The following is a 14,164-nucleotide window of genomic DNA, read 5'->3' on the forward strand; positions in this document are numbered from 1 at the left end:
AGATGGAAGTTTTCTAAATGGCAGAGTGAATCACATCTCAGCATGGTTCCAGAAAGAGTAAATTGAAGCTTTGCTCTCAGTCTGTACTGAAAGCTGCCTCCAGTTGTAAATAAGATTTTGGAGTTGGGAGGAAGTTATTCTGAGTCAGTCAGCTATGCCAGCAGTGTCTCACCCTCCTGTGTTTGATTGCCCACAAGTAAACCTTTGCTAGACTGGCCCCATGGGTCACCTGTTTTGAGTCTGATTCTTGAGTCCTTCAGGTTTTAAAGACAACAGACAGAATGCTTTTGCCTCTCAGTACTGTATATTACACTTGTCTCCTCTGCATGCTTATAGATATCTCAAGTCCCTTATTTTGTACTTACTGACATTTTCTGAAGATATCACCCTTCTGTCAGGCTTCTGTAGAATATGTAGCCCAGCAGGATTCAAGTGATCTCTCAGTAATTGTGGTTACTGACAGTTACTGCTCTGAGTGCTATGTAGACTGATGATTTGGAAGTGAAAAGATGTCAGATTCGGATCTTTTCATGTCCTGTCTTCAAGACTTGGAATACTTCCAACAGATGCAAATTCCTGATCTAAGTATATCAACTTACTGGATGATAAGCTGAAAGGAAGATACCTTGTCACTGTGGGATCTGACTAAGCTGTGAAATGAAATAGGGGAGTTTCTGGTTTGGCAGGATATAGCCCTGCTGTGCTAGCCTAGTGAGAGCTGGAAATGAACCAGTTCCTTACAGAACATAGATATGGGTTGTCACAGGCTCGCTGAGGGAACAAGCAACATAATGCAGTAAACAGGTATATCAGTGGATAATGGTTCTTCATTTAATGGCACCAACCACCTGCTAAATACTGGGCTTAAAGGAGTTTGTTGCATAAGAAGTGTCAGTCTCACAGTAGGCGTTTTTGGCCATTGTGGTTTTATTAGATGTATTTTGGTGTTTCTGCTCTTTGCTTTCCAGGCTTAGGTAGTCCATCACCTAAGGTTAAAACAAAGTTTCCACTAAAAATGTGTATATAAAGTGTTTCATGTAGCTAGTAACTACTGATCTCAAGAAAATTCTGATAATACGATTCAGAATGTGACAGATGATTTGGGAACTAGAAGACTTATTACTGTTCCTTTTCTCCTGCCCAATATTTATTATTTCTTCCTGAAAGCTTAAATGTTCATACTTTTTTTTTTTTTTTGAGGTTTGTTTCAGCTTTTAACACTACATTGGCAGTACTGAGCATATCTGATTCGGACTGACTCCTAAACGGAGGATGTAGATCTGTTGTAGAAAAACATGTATTTTATACATAGCCCTTGAATGAACCAGTTTTCATGCTCATCTGTTCTTTCTAGATTTAATACAGGCATCCTTGCACAGTATAAATGCAAGCTGAATTCAGTGTGTATTCTGTATGGATTAAACACCAGGATCGTGTATTTGTTCCTATGTCCTCTTCAGTATCTTGAACAGTCAGTGAGAGTTTCATTGGTAGGGATCACAGCTGGGATGATGAATGATGTAATTCTGATCTGATGCTTTATGTGGCATTGTGATACACCTTAAAGTAATTTGAAGGTAAAGGGGTCTGATATGAGGGGCACATGAATAAAGAAATGAATCTTTGGAGGTAAGGCTAGGTTCAGTTCAGGTGTGGAGGCTGTATATTACATGGTTGTGTGTTTGGTGATGTGAGAAGGTTTTGATGAGGGTTGGGGAGGATATGTGTGTGTATCTATAGACCTTGTATAGGCACATACAAATGCACATTAATTTTAAGGGACAAAAGATACCTTAGCCATTGTAAAGACAGAGCTGTCTTGGTTTTGTATTCCTAGCTTGGATTTAAGCATGTTCATGTGATAACAGGATACCCTGTATCTTGTGTTGAAGAAATGAATGTTTAGTTCAAGCTTGATATAACCTAAGATTCAATCCAGACAGCAGAAGGTTTCCAGACTCTGAAGATCTATTGATTAAGCTGGTTTGTACGTTTTTTGTAGTTTTAAACAAGTAGTTCTTCTTTGGTGTTCCTACATCACAAATAAAAAGTGGGGTGACTGGCATTCCATAGACCTGATCCTTAGTAGGGCTATGACAAATCGGGGTGAATCTCTGTTCACTCTATCTTGCTGTACAGCTTTCCCTGGGGGTAAAGTATGAGAAATGAGATCTTTGATGCATCAGAAAATGTAGTAATATTTCTGGAAAAGTAAAATGTCAGAAAAAGTCCGGGAAGTATCTGTTAGCTAGTGTTAGAGTTATGAAACACTTTCAAAATTAAACATTTTATCACTGAGCTTCTGAATTATATTGTTCAGTGAGGGAAAATAAAATGGTTTAATCTCTTCAGATTAATTATTCTTCGAATTCTATTTTGGCAAACCAGTATTTAGAGCTCAGTGATGTTTCCATTCATTTAATCTTATCTCCTTCTTTATTTTATTAAAAATGTCACAACATGTTATAGAGATGAAAATAAATAGGGCTGAATAATACAGTCAGATATCATCCTTATGAAAATTGTGTCTTTATAATTCCAGAAAATTTTAACCTGGGTGTAATATTATATAAGAATATAAGATTATTTCTCCGTTTATGTCCATGAAGCTAGCATTGCTTTCTGTATACATTTTCGAAGTACTTCTGAAAATGGTTTTTGCTTTATTTCTGATTCTAATTATTTTGGAATTCGTTGTTTTACCTTTGTATCTGCAAATCTTGGTCCAGGAAAAGCTTGGGTAGAGAATTTCCATTTTGAAGGAGGGTTTTTAAGTAAAAAATCCCAGTAAAAACTGTCTAGAACAAAAAATATTGTATAACATAAAATTCATTATTTATCTAACCCAAATAAATCAAATAAAGTTATTCTTAACAGAAGTGGATCTGAAAATTTCTGCCCCCTGCATAGTTTTAATTTTCACCTGTCACAGAAATGACAACCATCTCCCATGCTTTGCAAAACAGCCAAACAAACCTTTGTTTACCCATCAATACAAATGCTGCATACTTTAAAATTACTTTACAAAATTACAGACATTGGAGTTTTTCTTGGGAAGAACCTAAGACAGATACAGTTATACCAGCAAAGGCGTCCTTTGTCAGAATAGCATATCACACTGAGAATATGGGTGAATTAGAATATTAAAATAAAACTGTTTATTTGCAAGTTATTTATAGTAATACAGGTTATTTAAGAGAAATAGAGAATCGTGCTAGTAGGGGAGCTCTTCATTCTTTGTTTAATCATTATTTGGTACAATTTTTCGTATTTCCTACCCTTGCCGTTTTGTACGTTTTCCACTGGCAGAGACTGATATCTGTTCATGTTTACTGAGGAAAGACTGATAACCATACCAGGTGAGAATTTGGTGGCAGTGGGATTTGATGGAAGAATAATAATGTTCAGTTTGGCAGAAGTGCACTGGGATGGGAAATAAGGCACTCTCCTAAATATGAGAAAGCTGAGAAATGGAGCTGAATTTGCACAGTAGGTGTTTCTGTGCAGCTGGACGTGAGGAAACAGAGGAACAACGTCCTCAGAAATGCGTGCCTGTCTCCTGCAATTTCAGTGTGTGTATTTGGGCAGAAATGGAGCACTGAACTCTGGAAAGAATCTATGGTGTGTTCTGTACCCTGTTTTTGGATTTACAGAGTTGACACAATGTTCTCCAGCGTCTGATACCAATGTCTCTTGTGCCCATAGGACAACCTTCCCCAGAGAATGACAATACAATAAAAGACCTGCTGCCAGAGGATGCTGGGATTGACCACCAGACTGTCCACCAGCTCATTACAGTGCTCATGAAGTTCATGGCAAAGGATGAGAGCAGTGCAGAGTCAGATATCAGCAGTGCCAAGGCTTTCAACACGGTCAAGCGTCATCTGTATGTCCTGCTGGGCTATGATCAGCAGGAAGGATGCTTCATGATTGCACCTCAGAAAATGCGTGTTTCGACCTGCTTTAATGCCTTTATTGCTGGAATAGCACAAGTAGGTGAAGGCACCTACTAGTTTTTGCTGCTATTTATTATTGCCTGTTGTTAAAATAATGGTAGCACAGCCTTCTTTGTAGCAAAATAATGGCTGAATGTGGTAATTCTGCTTAAAATTTCAACACCTTTTCAGCTTGTGAAAGAATTGCTTTCCACTGCTAGTCTAAGGTTGCTGCATCACTGGCAAAGAGATCATAGTTTTGTGTGTATGGAGGCATGCAAATGCTGTATAAATATTTCACTGTATAAAAAATTAGAGACTGCTTCTAATCTCTACCTTCTTTCACAAGCCTTTGAATGCCTTGCTTTCCTCATGAGTATTTCCTCCTTTCTTCTTCAGGAAGACCTGGGATCTATGTGTTCTTGTTTTGTTTCCCTCTGTGAATGGTCTGTGAACTCTTCAACATTCTTCACTTTGCAGGAGGCTAATTTTTCTTCCTTACAGGACCTTCTGTTCTGTTTCCTAGGGAGTGCTATTGCCCTCTTGAACTTTTGCCTATATTGCTGTGATAAATGACCAAGCATGTCCTTGCCTTATGCCTTCTTTCTCCATCCTGTAAGGAGGACCATAATTTTCTACCTCACAAGGCTCTTCTAAGGCTCAGTTTAGAGTAGCAGGTGATACTGGGCTGAAAAATGTTTCACACTTGCAGAGTATTCCTATTTGCAGTGGACATCATCATCACTTCAATGCTTTTTCCTTATCACAGTCTCTCATAAAGGATTACCTTAGGGGAAGAAGAGGGATGTGATTTCAAATGTCCACTGTAACCTTGAAACATTGCTCAAAGCTATTGTCTCTTCTGGATCTGCAGTTCTTACCAAGATTTTCTAGTTCATGCATTAGAATCAGTGTTTTTTCAAAGTTAAATGTAATGTTGATAGTTGGCTAAACTTTCACAGCTGGGGAGATGTCAGGTATTCATATTTCAGGTGGCAAAATAGATGGTGTTAATGCAAACTGAGTAGCTGCAAATGCATCGGGTCCCATTGTCCCAGAGCACTATGGCTCTGTGTCAGTCATCTTTCATTTATGCAGTTTTAAATTAAAGAGTGTAAAATGAGATTCAGACCTGTTGCTCTTGTATTGAGAGTCTGGAAGTGGCAGTTCAGATCACAGGGCAGCATCTTCCACATTTGTGTTTTCCAAGTTTGGAAGCCCAAATTTCAGTGCTGATAATTGGCCTGATTTTCAGAAGTATTTCTTACTGCAACTGTCAGTGTCAGCCCCAGCCTTTCTCTTCCACCTTTAAAATGTTTTGTGTGAGCCAAATTAACCATTTGTGTTTAAAAGCTTTTTAATTGAATCCTGGTTCCTCTGATGTCAAAAGGAGTTTGAGAGCTTCAGTAGGCCAGGTTCTTCTCTGTTCAGCAGACATGAACTTTGTATTTTGGGAGAATTATTTTCTTAATTGTAGGGCTGCTTTGTGTTTGGAATCACATTTGCTGCAAGAGAAATGCTATTTGCAATCCGAAGATGTATTTACAGAGTGAAAACTTTGTACTGAGCTCTTAAGAGATCTATTCCAGTTACTCTTCTTTCCCAAGCCATAAATACTTGCTTTACCAAAGGCTGGGATTAAGTTGGCTTGATGGTTCGTTGATTTTGATTCCAAGCTTGGTTCGAGTAGACAGTTCAATTAAAATGAAAAAAAATCCGATTTCTCAGTATTTTTCAACGCAAACTCCGAGTGTTTTGGGCTCCCGAAAGCCGGGGTTTCTCTGCAGAGGCGGTGTTTGCCCGCGCGGTGGCGCTGTTGGACAGCGCCTTGTCCCTTCCCCTTCCCTTCCCTTCCCTTCCCTTCCCTTCCCTTCCCTTCCCTTCCCTTCCCTTCCCTTCCCTTCCCTTCCCTTCCCTTCCCTTCCCTTCCCTTCCCTTCCCTTCCCTTCCCTTCCCTTCCCTTCCCTTCCCTTCCCTTCCCTTCCCTTCCCTTCCCTTCCCTTCCCTTCCCCTATTCCTCTGCTCCTTTGTTCATTTGTTTCTTTGTTTCTCCATTCCTTATTTTCCTGCAGCAGCTTGAAAAATGGCTCTGCTCAGCATCAGGCATGTTTGGGTTACAGGATGTGCTCCTTTGGGCAGCACTCTGCCTGCTTTGTATGGATGAGCTTTTCCTAACTGTGCTGTGTAACTAGCACTCCCTGAGGGAACATGGCATTATGGGGTAGGACCACATTTGGTGATTATAAATCATATATTCCACTGGCTCACCCTACCTGGATAGACGTGGGATTCATCTACTTAGCTCTACACATGCAACGCAAGTATTTGAGACAGCTGCACATCAAACTGGAGAATTTTATGGGGGAAAACTAGTCAGCTTGTTCAGGAGAGAACTTGAGATCATGAGTTTAGTGTTTGTCAATTAGTCTCATCTTGTTGTTCTAATAAAAACAAAAGGAAAAAAGCATAGACTGTTTAGATGTAGAGAGCTGCTGATAAAATTCAGTAGGTCCACTGAAACTGCAGGGGAATGTTAGATCGTGGGGGTTGTGCTGGAGCTGCCTTGGTCTGCTCTTACACCTTCCAGGTCTCAACCAGTGTAGGGCAACATCAGAGACAAGGGCTTTGTGGAGCCTTGTTATGATCTAGTGTAACTGGTGATTTCAGCATGGGTGCTTTTAAAAACAGCACATGTTGGAAGAGTGATAGGAAGATTATGAAAAACAGCATTGCACTTTCAAGTGAAAACACAATTGTGCCGGGGTAGTGGGAATATATGGCTTCACTGCACCTTTGAATCACTCCTAGGATTCAAAGCACTGGCCCCAAATAGCATGATGCTCTTCAAAGGCAAGGCATGTGACTAACAGTAATCACAGCAACCTGTCTGCAGCAACACCTCTACTTAAGACTGATGAGCATTTTATTTAGAGCAAGAAATTTTTCATTTGCTTTATTCTTGCATCCTTTAGGATTTTTGTGCTTAAACTTCCTGCATAACATAGTAGACACTCTTACTTTTGGTGGAGGGTGGGAACCTAGAGTCGTTACCTGATTCCAGAAGTTGGGGCTTAAAAAACCCTAATGCCTAATGTTGCAAGCCTATTGAGAAAAAAATTGAAAACTGCCAGTACAATGTTAGAATGCTAATACAAAGCCCACAAATAACCAAACTACTCAACCCTCAAAACTCACAAATCTGTTTTGTCTGTTAAACATGGAATATACATGATATGGTTTTGTGTACTGAAGCATGATCAACTTGTGCCATATATTTCAGCACAATATATTTTATGAACTTGCCGGTGTATCTTAAAATGTAAACTGTGCTGTATGAAATGCTTTCAGAACACATTTTCTTTGTTTCATTCTGCCTATCTGGCTAAAATTAGAAGGTAGCAAGCTGTCAGAAAGCTTTTAAATGGTAGAGAGATTTCCTTAAAACCATCAATTTCTTTTCACTTACCGAATACCTCAACTGTATTGGGGAGGTAATTCCTGTGTTCTTTTCAGGTGATGGACTATAACATCAACCTGGGAAAACACCTTCTTCCCTTGGTGGTGCAAGTGTTGAAATATTGCACTTGTCCTCAGCTAAGGCATTACTTTCAGCAGCCTCCTCGCTGCTCCCTCTGGTCCCTCAAGCCTCACATTCGGCAGATGTGGTTAAAGGCTTTGCTTGTAATTCTCTATAAGGTGAGTGGTCTTAAAACACTGTCCACAGAAAAATTTACACTTCCATTTGACATTTGTTACAGGGAACACATAAACGTATGGTAAGTGAATGGAACTGTAAAGGACAATTTTCTTGAATATACTTACTCACTGCACTTAATTTCAGTGTCTGAAAATAGTTAGGATTTAGTCTGTGCTGCTGACTTCCTCCGTGCTTCTGCAGTCTTTATTGTCTTTCAGGTGTTTACCTGAGAAAGGAAAATACGGATATTGAAATAGGAAAATTATGTACGTATAAAATTCCAGTGAGGAGTATTTTGAGTAACTTAAAATTAGTTTAAGAAAAAACTGTAGTGATTTTAAACGGAGGAGTGTGTCAGTTTAGCAGTTTGTATTCTTCAGTTGAGTGATGCTTTTTAGGAAATGCTGTTAAAATGTAATGCATTTATGCACTGAAGTGGATCTGTGAATACTTTTGATATGCTTAACAGATTTCTAGCAGGTCTGTAGGGCGTACATGGAAATGCAGACAGTAAATGTTACTAATATGGACTTCTTATATTTTATTGAAATAATTCCTTGTACAAAGCTGACAACAGTCTTGCTTCTCATGATATATTTGGAAATGTATAATCCAGAGAAGGCAAAAGGCATCCAGCTGACAATATTATTGTAATTTTTCTGTTTTACTGCCAAAATGTTTGTCCAAGGAGAAAAGTTATTTTTTAAGCTGAAGTTCTTCTCTTTTGCTGAACAGTACCCCTACAGAGACTGTGAAATCAGCAAGATTGTACTTCACCTAATCCACATCACAGTCAATACCCTCAACGCTCAGTATCACAGCTGCAAGCCTCATGCAACTGCTGGTCCTTTGTATAGTGACAACAGTAACATAAGCCGATACAGTGAAAAGGAGAAAGGTACTTTTAACACTCTAATTTGTTTGAGAGTTGTTGATTTAATTCATTAAGTCTTGGAAATGTTCTAGAAATGGGTAAATATGGTCTGGCCTTTAGAACATAATACTTGGAATCGAGTCTGAAGTGTGACTTACCTGACTGACCGGTACAGATAGCCAGTTCTAGTAAGAGACATTCTCAGCTGCTCCATAGGCTGAGCATAGCACAGTGCTCTCACATCTCTCAGGGGAGTGTATCTTAGACTTAATGGTTCAGGCACCATGGCTGGATAGTCCTTGGCCTTTTCTATGGCAGTGCTAGCTGATCCTGCAAACACACAAAGTGTGCAACCAGCCTGACACCATGTTCTGATTTTACTTCGTAATAACATGAAATAATAGCAGATACTGATCCTGAGAAGAGAAGACTACGAATTCAGTCTGCAATTTGCTTTTCTCTTTAAAGGAGCTGAAGTTGACAAGGTTAATGCAAATGTGTAGGTGGATATGTAGAGGCAAAAGAATGGTTCAATACTTTGAGTCTGATTGTGAGCTCTGTATGTTCTTGCTAGCAGTAGCAGAGGTACTGTGGTGAGGTGAACTGGTGTAAGCTTGGGGCTTCAAGTGCCATGGTGTCACTGAGTGTAATTACTCAGGTTTGTAAAGTTAGTTACATAATAAATGTTTGTGATCAACATACTCTTCTGATATTCTGTAGCCTTCTTTCAGCTGTTTTGCCTTTTCTCTGCTTATTTGCTGTTTACATCTTCCTTCTCAAACAGTCTTCATAGTATGCAGCAAACTCTCCTGAAGAAAAATCCAATAAACTCTCTTGTTTTCATGTCAGTACCATTTCCTCTTTTGCTGCTTGTTGCTTGTGAAAAGATGTCCAGCAAAACAAGAGCACATTTTGTTTACCTGAACACACTATTACTCTGCTCTAGCAAATTAAAGCAATCTTAATGTGGATTTAAATTGCATATTGCATAACCTCACTCAGCTGGACATTTTGTATTGCTAGTGGAGGGCTAAGAGACAATTGTGGCTTTATTATGAATTTGTCTTTGTTTTTTGAGACAAGTTAATGACAATGCATAATGACTTATTAATGCATTTATAAAGTGTATTAACTTTCTGGATTGATTCTGAGACATTTTAAAGACAAGTTGAGGTGCCCAAGTACCCAGCTTGTCCAATACTGGTTCTCTCAGTGACTTTGTTTCTCACTTCAGCATTGTTTCCTTATGTTTACAGTAAGGAGAATAATATTTACTTGCTTTTCAAAGCTGTTGTGAAGGGCTTTGGGCTGCACAGAGGTAAAGGACCATAAATAGGCAGATTTTCCTCTGTAAATACTGATTTAACCACAGTGCTTCTTGTTCTCATTTGTGGAAGGGCTGCAGAAAAAGGAGGATGTAGAAAAATTTTTCACCTGCAAAAAGCAACCAATGTATTTCCATAGAGACCTGGAAAGTTGAAGCCTTTCCCACCTTTTCTAAAGAGACTTGTTTAACCACTGGTCAGGTAGTTGTGTGTTGCTGTCATCATCAGAAGTGGTGTTTAGACAGTGAGCAGATGAGGATTTTGTTGTCAGGCAGCAAGAATTCCTATGCTAAAGATGGATTTCCCCACTACTGATTTTTTTTCCTAATTTTTCTATCAAACATTGTTGTGGGGATCATGAGTGTTGTGGGGATCAAGTGTACAGGTTGCTGTGGAACTGATGCTAAATATTGTGACAAGAAGCATTTGTTGCTAAGGGGAAGTGGTAGTTACATGTAAGACATGACATTAAAAGTGATCTAACTTATTAAAGCCAGTTCCTAAAGAATTTCCTACTATAAACTTTGATTTTCTGGATTCATCATTTCAATTAGGTATCTTGTCCCTAATGCCTTTAGGTGGCAGTTTTATAGCTTCACATGTACTAGCAGCTTCAGATTCACAGCTAAAGATATTTATGTCTCATTTAAGTCTTCAGTTTTGTCCATTCTAGCTCTGTGACTTACTTGCCCCTTCACTCCCAGGCACCAAATGCATTTCCTCTCCGTGTTTGCTTGCTACAATAAACAAGGCTAACTTTGTTTTTCATTTGAGTGCTCTGTTTTTATTGTCCCAGTAGTGTTTCTTATTTCCTTGGAGATGAATCACTGGACATAGAATTACAGAATGATTCTACATGATAGATACGGATTTTTAAAATTTTTTTTTAAACTTCTGTTTTGTTTTTTAATAGCCATTTCATATAATACAGCATTTTTTTGATGGATAAATAGATTTGGATCTTTCTTTCTCTTTGCCATTTTCAACTGGCTGATCTCAAATCAGGGCATAATGTTTTACTATTACTACTTAAATCAATGATTTCATAATCCATACTCTTAGGTCTTATTCTGTTATTATTATTACTATCATCAGCTTGCCAAGATTATCCATTTCTTCCTTTTTCACTTTCTTATTTTGCTTGTTTATTACTTATCTTGAAGATCCTTCACTAATTTCCGTCTTCTTCAATTTACCATTTATCATTGAGCACAATAGAAATAGTGTACTCAAGTCAGTGTCCCAATCCAGTGTATTTTTTTCCATCTAAAGAATCTGTATTATTATGAGTAGAGAAGAACAACTTAGAATGGTAAAAGCTTTGTTATACTTATGTTGCACTGTAACCCATTTTTAATTTGTCTCTGGCCTTAACTCAGAAGAAGAATGATAAAGTTAAACCTGGGATACAAATTTTCTTGCAAACTTAATTTTTCAATTCAGGTTTAATTGACACTAGGTGAGGTTTTGTTACATAGAGAGCTTTTCATTCAGGAGATTGCAGTCTCTTAAGAGTAATAATGTTTTTTCTTTCTCCAGCAGAGGAAGACAGTGTTTTTGATGAATCTGATATTCATGATACGCCAACTGGACCTTGTAATAAAGAGTCTCAAACTTTCTTTGCAAGACTGAAAAGAATTGGTGGCAGCAAAATGGTGAAATATCAACCAGTTGAGATGAATGCTCAGAGAAGTATGAATTTTTTTTGTTGGTATAAACTCCTGAAGAAATACAATTTCCTACTCTTTGTTTCAAACTACCAAATTTCTTTGTAGAGATTGTTGCTCTGCCTGATTTTAATATAACTACTCTGACTCTTAAGAACCCTCACTTCCCTGAATGAGTTATCTTTCAGGGATCTCAAACTAGGCACTCCAGAATAAAAATATCTAAAATTAGAAGTTGTTTTCTGAAACATTAACCTCTTCAGAATTGAAAAACATTTAAGTGGATTTTTTTGAAATTTCTTCAACCATTGGGCTGAAGACTTATTACTTAAATTAGTTTTTCCCAGAAATTGATATTGTTGATAAGGTGGGACTCTACAGTAAGCAAATTTGTTGTTGCTGCTGCAAATAGTATGGTTTTCCATTGGCACTGCCTTTTTTTTTTTTCCTTTTAGATGTTTGCAGAGGGAGGGAAAGTGATTCTGACTGCAGTGAACACTAAAACTTCTATCATTGTTTTTTCTGCACAGTGATTCATATATGGAGTATTTTGGAATATGGGGCTAATAATGATCAGGAATATCTTGTTTTATATGAAACTATGTAGTTCATAATAATAATAATAACAACAATGGTGATAATACTTGAAGATGTTCTCAATGAGTGTGCTCACACAGCAGAGTACCAGTGCAGTAGCAGTGCCAGCAGGTGCAGCTGTGCTCACTGCTCTCCTCCTGAGGATGAGGAGGGAGGACTGAGTGCTGTTACTGCTGCTGGACCCTGCTGGCTTCTAGGATCACCAGGGAAAAATTCTCTGATCTCATGTTTGTGCTGCAGTATCCTCACTGCCAATACTACCCTTGCTTCTTGAATCAGAAGCATTCATTTTAAGCCTGTTCTGCTGCAGTAAATAATAGGTGTACTGCATGCAGTCACCCCAAGTATCTGTGGAAATTACATGCCTATGCCACCTCCTTTCAGTGCACAAGGTCAAACAGGCTATCTTCAAGGTACAGCTGTCCAGGATGAATAGACTTTGGACAGAATTTAAGTAAACTACTATCTAAATAGCAGGTTTTTGTTATTATTTGTTGTAAAAATCCATATAATTTGATTCTGAGGTTAAAACAAAATATAGGCAATTTTGACTAATACTGAGTTTATATTTGTTTTTAAAATGTCAATCATATTGAATTGTGATGTAAAGATGAAGGTATCTGCCAAAAGTCTCCAACGGAGGTAGTATTAGCTTTTTCTGTTTTGATCAGGTGAAATAGAGCTGGCTGAATATAGAGAGACGGGGGCCTTACAAGACAGTATTCTACGCTGTGTGAGAGAAGAAAGCATTCAGAAAAAAAAACTGCGCTCTCTAAAACAAAAATCTCTTGATATAGGGAATGCAGACTCCCTGCTGTTCTCATTAGACGAACACCGCAGGAAGTCCTGCATAGACCGGTGTGACTTAGAAAAGCCTCCTGTCCCTGCTGCTTACACCACACACAGGCACAGCGAGTACGGACGCTCTCGGCAGAATTCTTCTACTAAAGCTGAAAATACAGACATGCAGGAAAGTCTTCCTCACGCAGAGAGTTTCCAGGAAACAAAAAGACCTGTCATACCAGAGGTTAGGCTTAACTGCATGGAAACCTATGAAGTGAAAGTGGACTCCCCAGTTAAAACTTCTGGTCCTAAGGAAGATTTAGATCTGATAGATTTGTCCTCTGATTCAACATCGGGTCCTGAAAAACACTCAGCACACTCCACTTCAGACAGTGACTCTTTAGTCTTTGAACCACTTCCTCCTCTTAGAATAGTGGAGAGTGATGAAGAAGAAGAAACAACAAACCCGCTGAATGATGAGGTCTCTGGCAAAACTGCTGTTTCATCTCCTTCAATTCCCATCAGTGTGTCTGCACTCAGCCTCAGCACAACTCCACTGGTACAGTTCAGCATTGAAGATTGCTCCAAAGACTTTAGTTACAAGGATAGCAGCAACAGCGCTTCAGCAGGAATAGAGGAGATCATTTCCACTTCTCCCAAAGATCAGAAGAACTCTTCAGAGTTAGTTAAGCCAGAAGAATTTCAGGACATGTCCTCTGGAAACTCACTAACATTGAAACAAAAAAGGGACCTGCTGCAGAAATCATCTGCCCTTCCGGAAATGTCCCTTGATGATAACTCCGAGCTCAGTGTAGAGGAAATTAAACCTAGTGGAACAATTCCAAGCCCAAATGTAAAGACAGTCCTTATTAAAGTCCCTGAAGATTCTGAAAAGCAAACAGAAAGTGAAAAACTTGATATCAATACAGAGTCTGACACTGAACAAAATACAGAGCAGAAACAAGAAGGGGAGACTGAGGAGTCAGAATTTAAGATTCAGATTGTTCCTCGCCAGAGGAAGCAGAGGAAGATTGCTGTGAGTGCTATTCAGAGAGAATACCTGGACATTTCTTTTAACATCCTTGACAAGCTGGGAGAGCAGAAGGAGGCAGGTGAGCTCACTCACCTGATCAAAAATCTTATTTTTGCCTGAAGGTTTTTGTAACAGACCTGTGTAAAGAGATGTGTATATTTATAGTGAGATGTGGGTATTTATAGCATCTGATGTGCTAGCTGACTGCTTTCAGGTGTTTGTTTCTCACAAGGAGTGTGCTAACCATTCAGGT

At 38.7% G+C, this 14,164-nt stretch overlaps 1 protein-coding gene across 3 annotated transcripts in view; it reads left to right on the forward strand.

Annotated features, from left to right (window-relative positions):
* UNC79 (unc-79 homolog, NALCN channel complex subunit) overlaps positions 1–14,164 on the forward strand; it is a 105,198-nt gene that overhangs the window by 45,140 nt on the left and 45,894 nt on the right. For 2 of the 3 annotated variants that reach the window (XM_062494525.1, XM_062494526.1), the window contains 5 exons: positions 3,706–3,992; positions 7,449–7,631; positions 8,368–8,530; positions 11,374–11,523; positions 12,767–13,990. In XM_062494525.1, coding sequence (XP_062350509.1) covers positions 3,706–3,992; positions 7,449–7,631; positions 8,368–8,530; positions 11,374–11,523; positions 12,767–13,990 — 2,007 coding nt within the window. The remainder of the gene's footprint in view (positions 1–3,705; positions 3,993–7,448; positions 7,632–8,367; positions 8,531–11,373; positions 11,524–12,766; positions 13,991–14,164) is intronic. The other variant, XM_062494527.1, reaches the window with a different exon arrangement.

Source organism: Cinclus cinclus, chromosome 6 (assembly GCF_963662255.1).
Source record: "Cinclus cinclus chromosome 6, bCinCin1.1, whole genome shotgun sequence".
NCBI classification, from domain to species: Eukaryota; Metazoa; Chordata; class Aves; order Passeriformes; family Cinclidae; genus Cinclus; species Cinclus cinclus.